This window comes from Polyodon spathula, chromosome 1, assembly GCF_017654505.1.
Source record: "Polyodon spathula isolate WHYD16114869_AA chromosome 1, ASM1765450v1, whole genome shotgun sequence".
Classification (NCBI taxonomy): Eukaryota; Metazoa; Chordata; class Actinopteri; order Acipenseriformes; family Polyodontidae; genus Polyodon; species Polyodon spathula.
The window spans coordinates 4,334,683-4,354,880 of NC_054534.1; the positions used below are offsets into that span (position 1 = coordinate 4,334,683).

Here is a 20,198-nt window from a genome sequence, read left to right on the forward strand (position 1 = left end):
GATCTAACATATATCTGTGTTTTTACTCTCCTAAACGAACAAAAACATTTTGAGATTGTATGCGAGCCAAGCTCTGTACACTCCATTGCACCCTCATTCACAGCGTGTTGCCCTCTGTGTTGATTATACTCTCTGCAGATCTGCACTACTTGGAACCTCAGGCTGATATTCGGGGGAGGGGTTATTGAGTGATTGCTCTCTAGGACTATTGAATAATTGCCCATTAGATCACTTCCTATATAAATCTCAGGTAAACTCACCTGTGTGTCGCAATCCCAGTTGGAATCCTACCATCCACCTCCCCAACTTCCACCTTCATGCAGGCAGTCCCATTGGTGGAAGGGGTACATAGCTTTGTCACGGTCAACCCATGCTGACCTGAGATCGTCAGATCATTTCCTCTTTCAGAGGGTGGTGGCTTCTTCTTCTACCTTAATAGATGGGATCAGTGGCCAGATAGTCTGTAATCACTACTTCACCATACCCAAACAAGCATAGATGATTCTCATTTTATGAGCAGTTACAGTAGTTTCATTTTTTTCCTGAGTTTCCTCTTAGTTACACTTCATGTAACAGCAGGGTTCCAGTACAAGATGCTTTCCCAAAAATGCAAACAAGAAAATGCTGCATTCGGTTTATGTGTTTTATGTAACCCCAAGAGCAGCACTTTGGGCAAGTCTAAATTCTAGCTTGAAAAACAAACACACCTTAGTTGTCATTTGATTAGGTGTCACCTGCTCCTATCTCTCTCAAGTAACATAGTATAATATTATGTATCTGTAACTTGCATGCCTAGATATCCCAAAATGCTTGAGTGTAAGGACCAACAATTTGTACTTTCTGTGTCAATTATTGATCCACACATTAAATATTAAACATTTAAAAGAGAAAATTGCACAATTAGAAGATATATCAAGTGAATTCTAAGAGGGTGCCACCGCTTGAATAAAAAATGAAGTACCCTGTGGTCCTGTTGTACATCGACTGAGGAATACAGTTATCTCTCTTTATATTTCAAGAGAGGATATATCAAGCATGGAATATATTTTCATTATCTCACTGGAGTGGGATAACAGGAGTGGACAACATGAGTGGATAACATGAGTGGGATAACATGAGTGGGATAACATGCTTACTGGGACTAGTTTTGAATGTGTCTTTGTTTACGTTCTAATCCAGTGGAGTGCTGCTGAAATTCAGGACAGAGCTGCGAGCCGGTAGATCAAACAATACTGCCACCTATACGTGTTTTATAACAACTTTAAAATGTCAGAAATAATTTCAAATTTCTACTGCTGTTTTGATTTGGACTCCGATTTCCTTGAGAACGAGTTTAGTCAATAAGTGCCTACGTCTGATTTATCTGAGCAGCCTGTAGCCATTTACTTGCTACCAGCAATGGTACGAAACAACCGAGTTTAGTCAAGAAATGCCAGTTGCTATCTGACTGTCTGACTTATCTGACTTATCCTAGCGGACTATAGCCCCTTCATTAAAAGCAGTAAAGGTAGGAAACAACAGAGATGATGTAAATTGACAGACTGAGCTCAAGCTCTATCTGAAGACGGTTACGAAAAGGCCATAAACAGGGTTCGAAATTAATCTGTGTCGAAGCACAGTCTGTTGACAATGAAAGCAAAGATTTGTCAGGTAAAATAATCCCCGAACTAATCGAGTTCATATAAAAAATGTACACATTTTATTGCTATTCTTTTTAAACATATACTTGTGGTATAAACATGAATACTGAATGATCGTTCGTGGAAGATGGGCCGAATGGCCTCCTCTCGATTGTAAACTTTCTTATGTTCTTATGTATAGTTTTACATAAACCACTCACCCCTGTCAGGGCTCATGATTTACTGGGACATCCAACTGCGGTGAATAAAAACTGTACACCATGAACGATCATTCAGTATCCTCTGTGTACACTTGATGCACCCCATAGTTATTGCTTAAATACTTGTCTATATGGGATGTGCTGGTACATACAGTACAGGTGCCTACACTGTAATCCTGTCAATGGGGCAAAACTGCACACACCCGCTGAAGCTAAAAAGGGCAAAGTACAAATTCTGAATGTTTAAGTACAAATAAAGGTATATATATAATATATATAGATATATATATATCTAATATATATATATATATATATATATATTATATATATGTGTGTGTGTGTGTGTGTGTGTGTGTGTGTGTGTGTGTGTGTGTATGTATGTATGTGTATATATATATATATATATATATATATATATATATATATATATATATATATATATATATATATATAGCTCTGGAAAAAATTAAGAGACCACTGCAAAATTAGAAGTTTCTCTGGTTTTACTATTTATAGGTATGTGTTTGGGTAAAATGAACATTTTTGTTTTATTCTATAAACTACTGACGACATTTCTCCCAAATTCCAAATAAAAATATTGTCACTTAGACCATTTATTTGCAGAAAATGACAATTGGTCAAAAATGCAGTGTTGTCAGCCCTCAAATAATGCAAAGAAAATAAGTTCATATTCATTTGTAAACAACACAATACTAATGTTTTAACTTGGGAAGAGTTCAGAAATCAATATTTGGTGGAATAACCCTGATTTTCAATCACAGCTTTCATGTATCTTGGCATGCTCTCCACCAGTCTTTCACATTGATGTTGGGTGACTTTATTCCACTCCTGGCGCAAAAATTCAAGCAACTCGGCTTTGTTTGATGGCTTGTGACCATCCGTCTTCCTCTTGATCACATTCCAGAGGTTTTCAATGGGGTTCAGGTCTGGAGATTGAGCTGGCCATGACAGGGTCTTGATCTGGTGGTCCTCCATCCACACCTTGATTGACCTGGCTGTGTGGCATGGAGCATTGTCCTGCTGGAAAAACCAATCCTCAGAGTTGGGGAACATTGTCAGAGCAGAAAGAAGCAAGTTTTCTTCCAGGACAACCTTGTACTTGGCTTGATTCATGCATCCCTCACAAAGACAAATCTGCCTGATTCCAGTCTTGCTGAAGCACCCCCAGATGAGTCCAATTTTCAGCTTTGCCCAACACCTGGTCATCTAATGGTTAGACGGAGACCTGGAGAGGCCTACAAGCCACAGTGTCTCGCACCCACTGTCAAATGTGGTAGAGGATCGGTAATGATCTGGGGGTGCTTCAGCAAGGCTGGAATCTGCCTATACTTTTCAGCATTGCGGAGACCATTAATTCTGACCAAATCCCCAACTCCATTTGCAGAAATGCAGCCCCAAACTTGCAAGGAACCTCCACCATGCTTCACTGTTGCCTGCAGACACTCATTCATGTACCGCTCTCCAGCCCTTCGGCGAACATACTGCCTTCTGCTACAGCCAAATATTTGACTCATTTGTCAAATTTTGACTCATCAGTCCAGAGCACCAGCTGCCATTTTTCTGCACCCCAGTTCCTGTGTTTTCATGCATAGTTGAGTCGCTTGGCCTTGTTTCCACGTCGGAGGTATGGCTTTTTGACCGCAAGTCTTCCATGAAGGTCACTTCCCACCAGACTTCTACGGACAGTAGATGGGTGTACCAGGTTCCCACTGTTTTCTGCCAATTCTGAGCTGATCGCACTGCTGGACATCTTCTGATTGCGAAGGGAAGTAAGCATGATGCGTCTGTCATCTGCTGCAGTAAGTTTCCTTGGCCGACCACTGCATCTATCGTCCTCAACGTTGCCCGTTTCTTTGTGCTTCTTCAAAAGAGCTTGGACAGCACACCTGGAAACCCCTGTCTGCCTTGAAATTTCTGCCTGGGAGAGACCTTGCTGATGCAGTATAACTACCTTGTGTCTTGTTGCTGTGCTCAGTCTTGCCATGGTGTATGACTTTTGACAGTAAACTGTCTTCAGCAACCTCACCTTGTTAGCTGAGTTTGGCTGTTCCTCACCCAGTTTTATTCCTCCTACACAGCTGTTTCTGTTTCAGTTAATGATTGTGTTTCAACCTACATATTGAACTGATGATCATTAGCACCTGTTTAGTATAATTGTTTAATCATACACCTGACTATATGCCTACAAAATCCCTGACTTTATGCAAGTGTACTTAGAAGAATTGATGCTGTTTTGAAGGCAAAGGGTGGTCACACCAAATATTGATTTGATGTAGATTTTTCTTCTGTTCACTCACTTTGCATTTAGTTAATTGATAAATATAATCTATTAACATGTCTATTTTTGAAAGCATTCTTTACAGCATTTTTTCACACCTGCCTAAAACTTTTGCACAGTACTGTGTGTATATAATCATGTGCTCACGAATCATTCGTCTAGTACGAGGCACTTAATAACCTGAGTAGTAACCAAAGAGATTACTTTTTTTTTTTCAATACATTGGGTGTTTAATACTGCTGAATCATAGATCCCTCTGTTGTAAACTAAAATATGTAGATTGTATTGAAATGAGGTTATATGATTAGCATCGAACAGTAGGGGTAAGTAAAGGAAGCAAGCAATAAACCAGCAGGTCTTCTGTGACAACATGCTTAGAGAGTTTGTTAGGATTATTACTTGCTAATAAGAGCTGCCATACAGATCATGCAGAAATACATTTGTGCAGATTAAAAATTGCAAGTATATTTACAGCATTGTGAGTGCATGGTAAGTTGTTCAATGTAGTGGACCCTAGTAAAACAATCATTAACAGCTCTGCTATCAAAGTTCCACATGTGATGTACCTATGTTATTATTCATTTATAAACATATTAGATTATGGCATGGGTCAAGGATTTTAAAACAATGAAACAAAAAAGGGACAGCCTGGATACAATGGGCAGATTGGCATCCATACATCAGATCCACATATTATAATAACACTTACATTCTGCTTGTACTTTTCTGTCGTTCAGATCGCCTCACCACTCACTTGATTGTGCCATGAAAGCAGCACACACCTCATTGCATGCATCCACATATATATATATATATATATATATATATATATATATATATATATATATATTAGATATTATATATATCACATATATATATACATAAATGATTAATTAATAAAAATATAAAAATATTTAATCAGATCTCTTTTAAACATTCCTTTCTGCTTTCATGTTGCACAGGGCTCCTTGTCAAATGTGTTGGCTGGCATTTGGTGCTCCTAATTACAGATCTTGTACATGTTAAATATCAAGCTCAGAATTGCACTTTTAAATTACATTCATATAGGAATTACGCCTGCCAACACTATTAATTAAAGAGACTGAAAAGGCTTGAACAGGATTGACTCTGTTTGAAAGATTAAACCTGCCTTCCACTGCTTAACAAGAATGTTTGACCTTTTCTTGGCACTGTTAGTTCCAGTTGAGCATTTTGGTTCAGCAAAATATGTTTTCTAAATGCCATGCAGGTAGACAAATACAATATATGCCACCAATTAACGAGACTATAGCTAACAAAAACAAAAGCAAAAAATCCACATGATACACACATTTACAGCTACGACCAAAAGTGTTGCATCACCTAGAATTTTAGGATTGAAACATAATTACAACAAAAATAACTATATGAATATATATCAAAGAAATTTCAAAATTATATCACAAAAGTCCACCTGATGCCATAACAGTAGTACATTATTTAATCTTAGATTTAAAAAAGTCACTTTTCCAATTTTTGTCAGGTTTTTGTATATGTAAATGGAAAACTACAAAGCGGTATGTAATTCAATATTTTAACGTAACATTATTCAGCAGGTTATATTTGACTATGATGCAAAATTAGTTAATTCTATAGGGTGATGCAAAACGTTTGGCCATAGTTGTAGATCCATTTATCATATAGGTCTGAAATAAATAATTTTGTAAGAAACCTATTTTTATTTTAAAACATAACATCTGGTAAAACACTAGGACAAAGGAATCTCTGTTTGGGTCTTGTTTTCAGTCTTACACTTTCTTTGTCATTTCAAGTGTCAACCCCAGCAAAAGAACAAATGGGAACATGTCACTATAATATTAACTGAAAAGTAGCTTAACATAATTTGAAAAAGCTCAAACACAGTCTAGCACTTTCCATAATATGACTGTTTTGTCATGTTCACAAGTCACAGAATTGTGGTGTCATTTTTGCACACTGTGCATGAACTTGTTAACTGTCGCAGATTGTCTCTGCAGGGGAGAAAAAGTTATTTCATGTAAAATTGAACATCTGTTGAAATAACTGCTTGTTTTAAAATGTACTTTTAGATTGGCAAATCAAGTTTAATAAGAATGCAGTTTGGTTCTTATTTTCAATTCATTTCTGTGGATCTAAGTGTAGTTGAGGATTTATAATATCGAATACAGAGCTTAGAGAGAGCGAAAACAATTCAAGGGTTCATATTGTTTAATAAACACAATTCTTAACCGAAGTAAAACAAAACAAAACATAAACTAAATTAGTATAAAACACAAAATGACAGTCTCTTGCAGATCAAGCAGAAAAAGTGCCTGCAAGTTGCTTCCTTCCAAGATGAGATGACAAGCACATCCAGATTTACGTAACGTTATCACTCCAGGCTTGCCAGTCAGATGCATACAATACACAGGAGGAATTCAATAGCAACAACACTGCTTCCTACTCATTGAGACCATAATTGCAGATCATTATTTGTGCATGTTGAGTAACTTGCATTGCTCTTAAGCTTACATAGGGCGCAGTGCTATGAAACCTATTCATTTTTAAGATTGGAAAAGTATCCTACCTGTAGCCACTGTGACTGGTCATTGTGCCCTGAGGTCCATGCATTGACTTTGCCTTGCTTATCCAGACGGGCTTTGCTGGACTCCCAAGTAAACATGTCCATGTTGAGAGTTCGAAAGATGCTGGAGGCGGTTATCTGATAATCCTGGATATGGTCCGCTTTCATCCCTAATGGCTCAGAACAGCCTGGGTACAAATTATACAGTTTTACTATAAGATACAGTGGCTGCATGTCGGCAAGCTCCATGGCCATTGTGTTCTTCTACAGCCTTGACATTTTTTAAAACAATGGAAGGGCTATTTTATCAAAACATTTGTCTACTAGGCTCAGAATTTATGATTCAGTGTTGACATTATGGATGCCAAATATACTTCCCTCAGCTGTCAATTCATGGCAGCGATATGAATCAAGGCTACCCATACTGGATCCAGTACAAGGGATACAAGTTTCTTTGCACCAGCTCTCATTACCTGTCAAACAAGTATTCCCTAGCCATGTTTCAGAACAACGGAAAACATAGTTCTCTACTCCAGATCCTGGAAACAGCTGTAAAAACTTCAATATCATAGTTCTATAACAAGGCAAGACATTTTTGGTATGGTACAGCTTATGTTCAGCACTGTTAACAAATCACTAATCTCAACATGGTCTGGTCTAAACACTGGTTTTGATTGGCAAAAGTCTACCTTATATATAAAATGGTAATTTAATTAATTAAAACAGGAACCTTACTGCTGTTTTACACATTATACAGTCAGAACTACACTCATGAGATGACCTAGTTACAGCGGATATTGGATTGTCATGACCTTGGAACACAAAGCACCCTATTTCAATTACAGTGAAATACTAAAACAAGTTCCATGTTTTCAAAAGTCATTCTTTTTGAAAATATACATTGAAGGTGCTGACACCCAAAGAATAATTGCTGTTAAGTAATTTATCATTCTGGTTATTGCAGCTGCAAAGCAGGCGTTTGAGTGCAGGGAAGCTAAAGAAAAGCTGTGTTTTTCTTTTTTTTCCTAGAGTTGAGTGGCCCTTTTTCCACACTAAAACATTCTTTGAGATTCTCTGTTTTCGTATTAGAAAATTATCCAAATATTAACTGCATTACTGAATCATGACTGACATTGCAGTGTACAGTAAGTGAACAAACAAACAAACAAACGTGCCTGTCAGTTCACAGCCAAGCATCTCCATTCTGAGGGTGCAGTGTCTTCTGCAGACCTGTGGGTATAGTCTTACATACTGGGCTTCCACAGGCGGAGTGAAGGAATTGGCAGAGGGGGTGTTGTTGTCAACATTCCCTCGGAAGATCTGAAAAACAAAATGCACTGTTCTCTTACCAAAGATCTACTTAGTCAGGCCTTTGCTTCATTTATTTTTGATTAGATTTTTATTTATTTTTTTATTAAAAGGCATCTTTGGAATTCCAGATTATTACATTTTTCAACAGCGCCTCCGAATAAAGAAGCACTTTATAAATGTAATTTGTTGTTGTTGATGTTGCGAGGAGAGCGCCAGCGCATGGATCAAGCTTTGTGAATTCAACCAATTAATCAAAAATTTATTTATATTGTAACCTTTATTGGCAGGATTTCTGCTACATATCGGAACCTGTTCAAAACCACCAACTACTTACCAAAAACAAGTGGCATTTCAGCCTTTATGAAAAAGTAATTTGTTCAAATGCCATTTACATTTTTTAACAAATTGCCCTTACTATTGTCTGTAATTCATTTTGAGCTTGCCTAGAGAATTGTAATTGTTGGGACTGAATAGCCTTCCTCACTACATTCAAATAATATGGGGCCACCCCCAACTCTTGTATATTTCTATAGAGAGAGACAACAGGTAGGGCGGGTCACAAGTACACATTACTTCAGGAATGAGGAAGGGTGTTCAGTGGCAAAAACCTTTGCTCAGGAGAAATAATCTTAAAAGCAATATGTAATTTCACTGCCAGTGTGGGGCTTGTGCATGTCAGAACTCCAGCTGCCAAGTTCTGCAGTAGTTGTACCCTAACCATACCTAAGATGATATTACAGTATTCAAGGTGCTGAATGTGGCTACTGTGCTAAGATATACGATTATGATCCCCCCCCCCCACACACCATGACCTCCAAGCCCCCATTTTTCCTCTAAGTTTCTGATTGTCTATTTATAACATTAAATGGGTGCTTCAAAATTGTACAGCTATAGCACGTAGAACTGGGAGATCAAACTTTTATTGATAAACTATATGACCCACAGGTTTTATGCACTAATCTACATTTATATATTAATCTACAAAAAAAACAAATAGCAAACACACTAATTACTGAAACACTAATTAAACAGGATCACGGTAATGTCAAACCCTTAATTGAAAATACAATTTAAATGCTAGAATATTTTGATTATATACATATATTATTTTTAAAAAAAAAAAAGTCTGCCAGACAATAAAAGTTATCAATAAAAAAAATGAAAACACCCTATTACATAATGTATCGGTTGTGACACTGGAGTAGTGACACTGGAAAACAATTAAATGTTTATTTGGGAAAAAAAAAAAAAAAAAAAAAAAATAATATATATATATATATATATATATATATATATATATATATATATATATATATATATATATATATATATATATATTGCGGGTTATGCTCTGGCTCACTGCGACCCTCTATAGGATTAAATGGTTACATATAATGGATGGATTGATAAATCGATAAATTGATTGCCGGCTCAATTAAAACACAAGAGAGAAGCCATTGCACTTGATACTTACTGTGGCATAAATACTGTGTTAGCACTTTAACTATTCCCAGTAGACAGAGTATAGTATAATTTCCATATATTTTCCCTCACCACAGCAACAGCTCAGGATAACTGAAGGTTAGTGGGCGTCTTCCTGTCCACCAAGCCAATCACCTCTTTACATCCAGGAGCTCAGTAGTGGATGTTGGCCAGTCCTGTCCTCTAGTAGAGGCCACTGCACTGAGGTAACACTCCCTGGAGATTTTGTCTCAGTAACCCGGTGGAGCACCAGAGCCAGTGAAAAATAACACCTTTTACCAGTTTTACTGTGGGGTTTGACAGTGGAATCATTCAACCTAAAGTAGCTTGTGAGTTTTCTGCATAGTTCTAATAATTTAGATCATTTATTTATTGGCTCTTTGTAGATGATAGCCTCGTTTTTTAAAAGGTTTGTGTGGGGGTTTCGATTATGCGCTAAAGATCCTTTTTTATAACTTTGGTAACATTGTTTGGTTTAGTCTGTTCACTCCTCTGTATTACTGTACTACAGGGACCGATCTTTTCACTAAGACTATTGACATACATGTGTACTCCCTGTTTATGGAAATAATAATAATAATAATAATAATAATAATAATAATAATAATAATAATAATAATAATAATCATCATCCTGGAGAAAAGAGTCTGCTCCTTACCATGTCCTCATCAGTGCCTTTAACTTTGTACGTTCTCCAGGTCTTCCCATCGTCACTGTAGGCTATTTTATATGATTTTATATACTCCGGGCTCCCGATTCTTTTGGCGCCTTGAGTTATCAGTCCTGTAACTCTCATTCTTCTCTGCAGGTTTATCTAGAAGGAAATACAAGGGAGTCAGTTGCTTGATCATGATAAATGGCAAGATACAATCACATGGTTTGTGCATGTCTCTCAGTGGAAGAGTAATGTGAATAGAACAATTTAAAGAACGACTTGGTACTGGTAGGAAACACTATATCAGAGTGCTCTTAACTAACGTTCTTCTGTTTAGATAGAATTTACTGTTTTAATCCTCAAGACTTTTTAAAATCCACTACTTTACACCACCTCTGTTGCATACATAGACCTATTAGAATCAATGACATCAGGCACTCCAGTGTGTAACTATGAACCTGTCACTCTGCAACACTCAAGTGGATGACAGAAATAACCAATTTTATCAGCTACTTGTTAAGACGGTTTACTCTGAAATATAACCCTGAGATAACTTTTGAAAAACACAGCCCAAAGCCTGACGTGCAGTGAAAATCTCACATAAAAATTGCAATTAGGAAAAATAACTGTCTTTTATTTACATAAATGCACGATTGACTTGAATAATTGTCTTTAAACTGATTAGCATGCTGGGAATACCATAATAGAAACTATAGCAATTACACACAATGAATAATAGTTTGAATAAATAAAGTAGTTAAATGATGTGTGAATAAGGCCCAATGGCCCTGTTATCAGAACAGGAGAATTGATGCACTGTTTACTGTATAAAAAATTTAAAAGAATCTGCGCACCTAGCCACGTGTCTCAATTTTACGGCATACAAATTGAATAGTGTTATAAAAAGAATTGCGGGAAGAACTATTCAGTGCTATAGCTTCTCAGTATGAGATTAAAAACACTACAATAACAGATAACAGGTGCAGAGAAACAGTTCCTACCACTGTTGCCTGGAAACACTTGGATATATAATATACCTGAATTTCAGGTCCATTTAGGGCTACTATGTGAGGGAAATGAATGATTCTTTAAAGAGGTTATCATCTAAATTATTGACAAAATGTTCAAAGTCGACGCCTCCAGAAAAATGGATGCCAGATAATTGGAGAACTTTGCAGTGAAACATCAAGCAGCCGCACACTGATGATTGCAGGGGCTTACTTCCTGTAATACAAACACACTGCAGATTGGATGGAATTGCCCATGCATCAGAAGTGTTGATGGAGCTTGTCAGAAAAAAAAAAAAAAACATTTTTCACTGAGGAGTCACACATACAGTGTATATTTTCAGTGAATAATAATAATAATAATAATAATAATAATAATAATAATAATAATAATAATAATAATAATAATAATAAACAACTAATTATATTTAAATCGGTTATAAATAAAACCCTGTGAAAATTGCGGACAATGTCTTTAAAATTCATGGTAGTGTCATGGGCAAAGTATTGTATTTCACAGAATGTGTGTGGAAACTATTTTATAAATTAAGTGTACAGAGCCTTAATTATATAAAATAAAATTATTTAAAAAGTAATGAGTTAGTGTAAACATTCTTTAAAAAAAAAGGCATTTTCAGGCTTTAACTTTCAGAAAAAGTTTTTATTATTATTTAATTAGCAAAAAACAAAGCCATTTTATGAAAGCATTCTCTTTTTGTAACATTCACGTGGCATTTTACCTTAAAACTAGTGGCCTTGTACTCCAAAGAAAGTGGTGATGATTTTAATAAAGGATCTTGTTTGAGACGTTTCTCGAAATTAGATTTTCTTGTTCAAAGTGTTTCCAAAGTGCTTGTCTGGCATCTGATTTAGGGTGTTCTGATCTTACAGGAATTATTGTTCGTCAGGCTACTTCCTTAAATGCTGAGACTGATCTGGTATTAATCTGAACAATCGAAACGCTGCCTCTTCAAATAAGCCTACTGCTTGCCAGGTAGCTTATTATGACGAATTGGTTCAATAAGTAACAGTAAGCTATCCAAGACAGCAGGACTTGTTGTTCTTCAACTTTTTCAGCCTTAAAAAACATTTGCAGGTAACTGGACACTGAACTACCAATATTTAGATAGAGGCACCTGCATGTTTGTAAAAAATGATCAAATGTAATATTTTATTTAGGAACATTTTAATTTACCACAGGAAAAAAAAAATAATAAAAAATCCATGTTCGTCTTTTATACAGGTTTTCTATATAGTCATGTTTGAAAAATAAACGTGAAGGGCTGCAGTCATCAAATGTGATGCACTGTCGTTACAGATTCTGATTGTTGCAGAGGAGCAAGGCTTTTTTGCATATTGGTTAAGATGTTCACTTGTGGTGTAAGTGGTCGCTGAGTCACATGCAGCCTTTGCCCCGTTACATTGCTGCTGTGACTTCTGTGAAAAATAAAAGCCATTGCGATCTATAATCGATTACTTGTTGCATCTCTACACTTTGGCTTCAACTCCTAAATCTCTGTGGGAAGGGAGAAGGCCATTTCTGTAAATGATCCAAGCAGAGTGGAGAAAGCAGGACACATTCTAAAGCTGTGTGCTGTAAATTGTAAGCAGATGTAAACAATCAACTAAACGCTGAATTATTTGGATAAAGGGAATGTGGTGCAATACAAAAAAACAATACATGGGAAAGTAAGAAAAGATTCTTTACAATTTCCAGGAACATTTGGGGGATAAGTGGTGTGTTTAATTTGATTAAGGACTCTGTGATGTTGTACACTCTTTTGAATTGATTTTTTCTTTCTAGGTTGTGGGCCTGTTTGGTCTATTGTTAAATTGAACACAAGAAAAAAAAAAAGTTAATTACATTGAGAAATGCATGTCAGAGGCAGCTTATAAAGAGAAAAGTGATGGAACTGCAATTTAGTCTTTTTGTGCACATGCTTGTGTGTGTGTGTGTGAGAGGGAGTTTCAACTTAATTTTCTCTGCTCTAGTAGATTTACATAATTGGATGACCAATGAACCAGTTCCATTTTTCTCTCTTCAGTCATCACTTTAACCCAGTAACAGAGAGTTTGTGGGTATCACTTACTGGATGATATTTGTTACATGGGTATACGATCAAGGTTTAAACTGATACATTCAACTTAAACCTCGCCCTGGGTAAGGGTGTCTGCTAAGAAATAAATAATAATAAATAATACTAAACAAGATTCAAGACTAGGCTAACAGTCATGTTTCAGTACATTGTGACAAAATACAAAATAAATGTTTTCAGACAACAAAAAAACAGGCTGAATATTTGAAAGTAATGACTGCCCCAGAATATGATACCTGAAACCTAACAGCTATGTAATAATATTACAATATTAGAACAGTAATAATAGAACATAGATGGGCAACTGGTGGCCTGCAAGTTAATTTTATTTGGACCGGGATAACAGTTAACTATTCTATCGCAAAAAAATTTAATATATATATATATATATATAATATATATATATAATATATATATCTATATATATATATATTATATTTTAACTAACCTGTTTGCTTCAATGTGGAAGACCAGTCGATGTGGATGTGGTATGCAATGGCAGTTTCCATGCTTCAGTGATGACGTATTTTGAAGCCTCGCGCACAAGCCCACCACAGAGACACCTCCATCCAAGCCTGGATTTTATACTGGCTTTTTGAGAAAATGAGTAAATGAAAAATTGATCAAGAGAACCGAGTCTTCAATTCAAGATGGGAGCAACAATATCTCTTCACCGAATATAGAGGTAAACCACAATGCCTCGTATGTTTACAATCTGTGGCAGTGACAAAAGAATTTAATTTGAATCATCATTACAGTAGTCACCACAAAGCAAAATACGAAAATATCCTGGCAAAGCCAGAGATGCAGTCATTGCTGATCTTAAAAGCAGAGTTTTAAGGCAGCAGAGATGTTTCTCAAGAGCTACCAGTGTGCAAACATCAAAGGTTACTGCTTCATACCTGGTTGCTCTCGAGCTGGCATGAGCTAAAAAGCCTCTGACTGATGAAGAAACAGCGAAACATGGCGTAGTAAAAATGGCAAAGGCCATCGGTGATGACAAACTAGCTCAAAATTTCGAACCATATCCCTATCCCATATCCCATATCCCTCGGCGTACAGTTTCACAAAGAATTTCTCTTTGGCACTAGATGAGAGTACAGATGCATTGGATGTAAGTCAGCTACTGATCTATGTAAGGACAATTGATAGCAATTTTAACTTGCATGAAGAACTTATGAAGTTAGCTGCATTACATGGAACAACAAAAGGATCTGATAATTTTCATGCAGTTCAGGAAGCTGCAGTAGAATTCGGAGGTTTCAAAAAGTTGTCTGCGGATGTTGTCGATGGAGCTTCTGCTATGCGTGGATCAAAGACGGGGTTTGCATGTTTATTGAAGGAGAGTGGATGGACTGTCCAGCACTGCACTGCATTATCTATCAAGAGGCGCTGTGTGGAAAATCACTAAACTTCAGTTACGTCATGAATGTCATTACAAAAGTAACAAACATGATTTGAGGGGGCAACAGGTCACTGAGTCATCGCAAGTTTTTGGGTTTCCTAGAGGAAGTGGAAGCCATGTATGGGAACTTGCAGCTGCACACTGAAGTGCGATGGATGAGTCGTAGGAAAAGCCTTGAGAGATTTTGTGCACTTCAAAAGGAGATTGTCACCTTTCTAAAAAAACAATACAGGCTCTGAAACTAAGGAGTTTCAAGAAAAACTGGAGGATTCTGTTTTTCTTTGTGATTTGGGATTTTTGACTGATATTTCCTGACATCTGAATCATCTGAATTCTCAATTGCAAGGCAGGGACCAAACTGTATTGGACCTTGTAGCTCACCTGGATGGTTTCAGAAGCTAGCTCCAGCTTTTCAAAAGTCAGCTGTTGCATTTGGATCTCGCCCACTTCACAACTTGTGCCAGAGTGCGAATCAGATTTCACAAGGTACACCACTGACATTGAAACGCTGCTGGTTAATTTCAGTGAACGATTTCAAGATTTTCAAAGTTTACAACCTCACCTGATGCTGTTTAACGACCCATTCGCTGCTGTTGTAAGTGACCAGCCTTCCAAACTGCAAATGGAACTGTGCGAACTACAGGCTGACCCTTTCTTTGTTGGAAAGAAGCACGAAAGAGGTATTCCGTTTTGGAAACTGATTCCAGAGTCCCGTTTTCCAAATCTCAGAGAGTGGGCACTAAAACTGTGCTCTGTGTTTGGGAGTACTTACTTACAAAGGAAAGAAACCGACTGACAGATGAAACCCTTTTCCATCTCATGCGCAAACAGGATCACCTTCAAGTGTCACACTGATTGGCAACAATAAGCATCAAGAAAAGAAAAAAAAAAAGTTTTTTATTTATTATTTTAATAATACCTTGCTTTTCATTATGGAACGGACCTAAAAAAAGGTTTCCAAATTTTTATATATATATATATTATATATATATATATATATATATAGGTATATATATGACTATATATATATGATATATGATCATATATATATATATATATATATATATGTGTGTGTGTGTGTGTGTGTGTGTGTGTGGGTGTGTGTGTTTTATAATAAAATGTTGTGTTTAAATCAGTTGTTTTTATAATGTTAATCAGTTAATAATTCATGGTTAGTAATACATTATATAACAGTAATGTGTACATAAATTAATGGATTATGCAATATTTAATATATGGCCCCCCACATGGTTTTAGTGATTCTGTGGCCCTCTGCTACATTAAAGTTGCCCATTCCTGCCATAGAATAAAGATATCATGATACCTGAAACCTAACAGATATTTAATAACATAACCATAGAATAAAGACGACTACAGTGGAAACGCTGAGAATGGGCCTGATCGTGGTGTGATTGTAAAACTGTTCAGCTGACAGGAACAACACATGCCAAGTCAGAGGCCTTTACCATGTGTTGAAGCTAATGCTTCTACTAAAGCTGATGAATGCCAAGGCAGCTTCAGTGGGTTATCACATTATATCAGCAACAAATTAACCATAACAGAATGGTTAGAAACATCTAGACTTACCCCAGTTAGATAGCAAAAAGACTGTACAACATACAGTACGAACTTAAACAAAGCTTATCCAGAGTGCAATCACTAAATAATGCATGTCCAACTGGAAGACTGTATATATTGAAAGAGCAGGAACACTTTACATTAAGTGTCTCTAATTACTGTGTATTTACATTTTAGTTACATAGTAAATACGTGTGCTTACACAAAATTACAATACATAGTTACAATGTACAATCTTTTCACAATATATGTAAGTACACAATTGCATCAGAAAAGGGTTAAGGTTAGGTTTCATGTTAGGGTTAGGTTTAGTGTTGGGGTTAGCGTTTGTTTTAAAGTTAGGTTTAGTGTTAGGAGTTATGGTTAGGGTTAGGATTAGGGTTATATCATGTATAACATTTGACACCTTAAGTACATGTTAACTATGCATAAAACAATTAAAAATATTTGTAAGTACATATGCATTTACTAAGTAACTACTATGCAAATACATAGTCATTAAGTCATTAGTGACAATTGATGTAAAGTTTTACCGAAAGAGTGTACTGCCACAGACATATAATTGTAACTAAGTACCACCAGGAGTAGCATCTTCGCCATGATGAATTTTAAGGAACTGATAGGAAGGTGCATAAAATAGAAGGTAGTGACAGAATCGAATGTCATACTCTAGGTTTAGAGACCAACACGCAGTCTGCTTTGTGACTACTCAACCAGCTGCCAGAGAGTTCATTACAAACCAGCGTGCAGGACTAGGGAGAATAACACCGTGTTTTTTTTTTTTTTTTTTTGTTCCTGGGTAGTAAGTGTTATTTCCCAATTGCTTATGTCTCAAAAGTATAGAAAATGGCTATTACTCCCCATAAACTTTGCTTTTGTTAACAGGACAGTGATATTAGAAAATATCACTATTTCCAATGGAAAAACAGGCAAATGTGTGTCTTTTCGTTCACATAAAGTCAGAAAAAAACAACATATGAATCCAAATTAACATGTATTTATACTAAAGTAATACAAAAATGACTACAAAAGATTTAGAAGTGAGTAGTTTTTCCAGATTTACGATTATACTGTATTTACAGTATAATCGTAAATCTCGAAAAACTACTCACTTCTAAATCTTTTGTAGTCATTTTAATTTAACAAATTAATCTTTGTTAATTTGTTTACTTTTTCAGCTACAAAAATGCAAAAGTAACCCTAATCAATAAGGAAATATTATATAATAATAATAATAATAATAATAATAATAATAATAATAATAATAATAATAATAATAATATAATAATAATCTTTATTTTTACAAAGCGCCTTTCCTAGTGGACCACCATCACAAAACATGTCCATGGCCACTGTTTACTGTGAAGAAACGGCAAAAGCAAGGAATGAAAAAAATAAAATGTGTTGTCAATTTTATGTACTGTTTATTTTGGGAATAAACAAAACAATATTTAACTTGAACTGCTATTGGGCATCCTTTGTTTTGTAGTTAATTCACTGGGGTAAAGTAAGTCCTACACAACTTATTCTTTACTCCTGGGATATTTTTCTATTTTAACATGTTACATAGTGTAAGGTCTTGCTGTAAAATAAAGGTGCACACTCAGGGGCCACGGTCACACCCCCTGCTCCTGCTGCTATGCTGTCTCTGCCCGTGTTCATAGCAATATAATGGCTTTTATTACTGTGAAAAAGTAACAAATATCCGAACGAATATTTAGATTTTGAGCGAACATCCAAACATGAAAATCCTGTATTCGTCCCAGCACTAATATATATATATATATATATATATATATATATATATATATATATATATATATATATATATATACACATACAGATATATATATATAATTTTTTTTTTCCTGACACACATACAATGGTGACACATTTTCTCACTGTTACCAATTACTAACACAAACAACCCGAAAAGCATATGGAATCTCTCCATGTTCTCTTTACAATTATGCACCCCCTGTCAGGACAACTTCACAGCTGAAATCCGTCATTCCACATGGTCCAATTAAAACCTCAATTACAACAGCTTTAAAACATCACATTTTGTTGGTTAATAATTTCCATGAACTAACAGAAAGTGAGTTGATGCAATTTGTTGTTTACATAAGTTTGAAATAAAACTTCAAAGCAATGGATTTTCATTCTGTTTCTCCTTTGTTACATTTTCAGTCTGGAGCCAATTCTGGGGATAAAAAGTGAAGAAAAAATATTGCACACTGTCCTTCTGCAATGGTATTAACTGGTTAAAATGTCAAGGGTTCACCTGCATTTGTCTTGCCTAATAAAACATGTTGAATCTATTTTGAATATGTTCTAGTGAATGACAGCAAAACATCTGCACACTCTGGGTGGTAGTTTTTAGAAATGTCAGTCTGCAAATGTGCCATGTGTGAGTGGCCAATGGAAGATGACAGTTACAAGGGGGTAGAAAATAACAGCTGCCCAGTCTTTTCAGAGGCAGTAATTTTAAATAATAAAATTGAAAATATAGTATTTATAAAGTATGTCTTTAAGCCTTTGCGGTCCTATGTCGGACCAGGACCAACATTACAATTTTTCCTTTCCAGTCTGATGTCGGACCCTGTCCAACATCATCAAACAGACGTAAATCACAGGTCTCTAGTCATTTTTTTTTTCAGAAAAATCAGAGGAAATTAAAAAAATAAATAAAAGGGGCGTATCTGAGCAATACAGATATCCCCTACACCACAGACACAAAGAAAGAAGATAGCTGCTTCCGCATCCAGCGCTCAAAGAATAGCACAGACATTTGCAGAGCTTTTTGAGATGTTATATTAATACAATAATGACTTGGATCACATCATTGAGGAGTTTGGTGATAAAACTATAAAGAGATATGTAAAAAATACAACAATCAAGGGGAGGGGCTTTGCTGGAGATGCAGTACTATTGTCCTTTTGCTATGCAGGGCCTTTTAAACCTGTTTTACTCTGAAAAAAAAAAAAATTTAAACAGCACGTATAAAATAAACAGCTTGTGTGAAAATAAATTGGACCTAACGCTCCTGACAAGCGCTGAATAAATTGACCGCTAAGGGTTAATAATGACCATGTTAAACATTTAGCACCTTCAACTTCCCTTCAAGCACAGGAGCTCCTTCAACGTCCATTAACTTGCACCTGAAAGATCGATTCATTGTACATCAGTGCTTAATTATTACTATTGTTCAAACAAGAGAAAGGCACTCAAGAGTTTTTTAGATGGTGCGTGCTAACTCACATTACTATATTGTAAGCAAGGTATAATACATTATACCAGCTACATATAAGACAGAACAAAATAATATACATGTATATATATTATATATATATATATATATATATATATATATATATATATATATATATATATAAAAATTAGCCTATATTTTATCCCCTTCGGGGAAGGCACCAATATTGATATTTTAAATCGTGGGATTTAAAAAAATAAAATTCAGGTAGGCTCACAGAGACATACTTTTTATTGTTAATACTGCTAAAAATACAAACACAGTATAATCAAGTTTATTTGATACTAGCTGAAGTACCCGGCATTGCCCCGGGAAATTCTATGTTTCAATATTTCATGCATTACAAATTGGGGAACGGTAGACTTATTGTTTCTTATAAGTTACTGAAAAATTATTATTTTAAAAAATATTTACTCTTTAGATCCATTTTTGTGGTTTTGTGGGTTTCATTAATTTGAATAATACTAAAGTAACCCAGGGGTCAAAATTTTCGAATCCAAACATAGCCCTCGACCTTCCCCTGGATAAAAGATGAGGCTGTGCAGAGTTTGGTGTGCGAATGCATAAAGGAACAGACAGACAGACAAACTTTCTTCTTTATATATTAAGATTAAGATACAACAAAGCCTATACAAACCAATCACTGTCAGTCTCATAGGCAAACTCCACACAT

General features: G+C 35.7%; 1 protein-coding gene across 2 annotated transcripts in view; it reads right to left on the minus strand.

Annotated features, from left to right (window-relative positions):
* The window catches only part of edil3b (EGF-like repeats and discoidin I-like domains 3b), a 158,496-nt gene that overhangs the window by 45,640 nt on the left and 92,658 nt on the right, over window positions 1–20,198 (minus strand). For both annotated transcript variants that reach the window (XM_041244836.1, XM_041244827.1), the window contains exons 7-9: window positions 10,172–10,327; window positions 7,896–8,040; window positions 6,724–6,908 (exon numbers count right to left, since the gene is read on the minus strand). In XM_041244836.1, coding sequence (XP_041100770.1) covers window positions 6,724–6,908; window positions 7,896–8,040; window positions 10,172–10,327 — 486 coding nt within the window. The remainder of the gene's footprint in view (window positions 1–6,723; window positions 6,909–7,895; window positions 8,041–10,171; window positions 10,328–20,198) is intronic.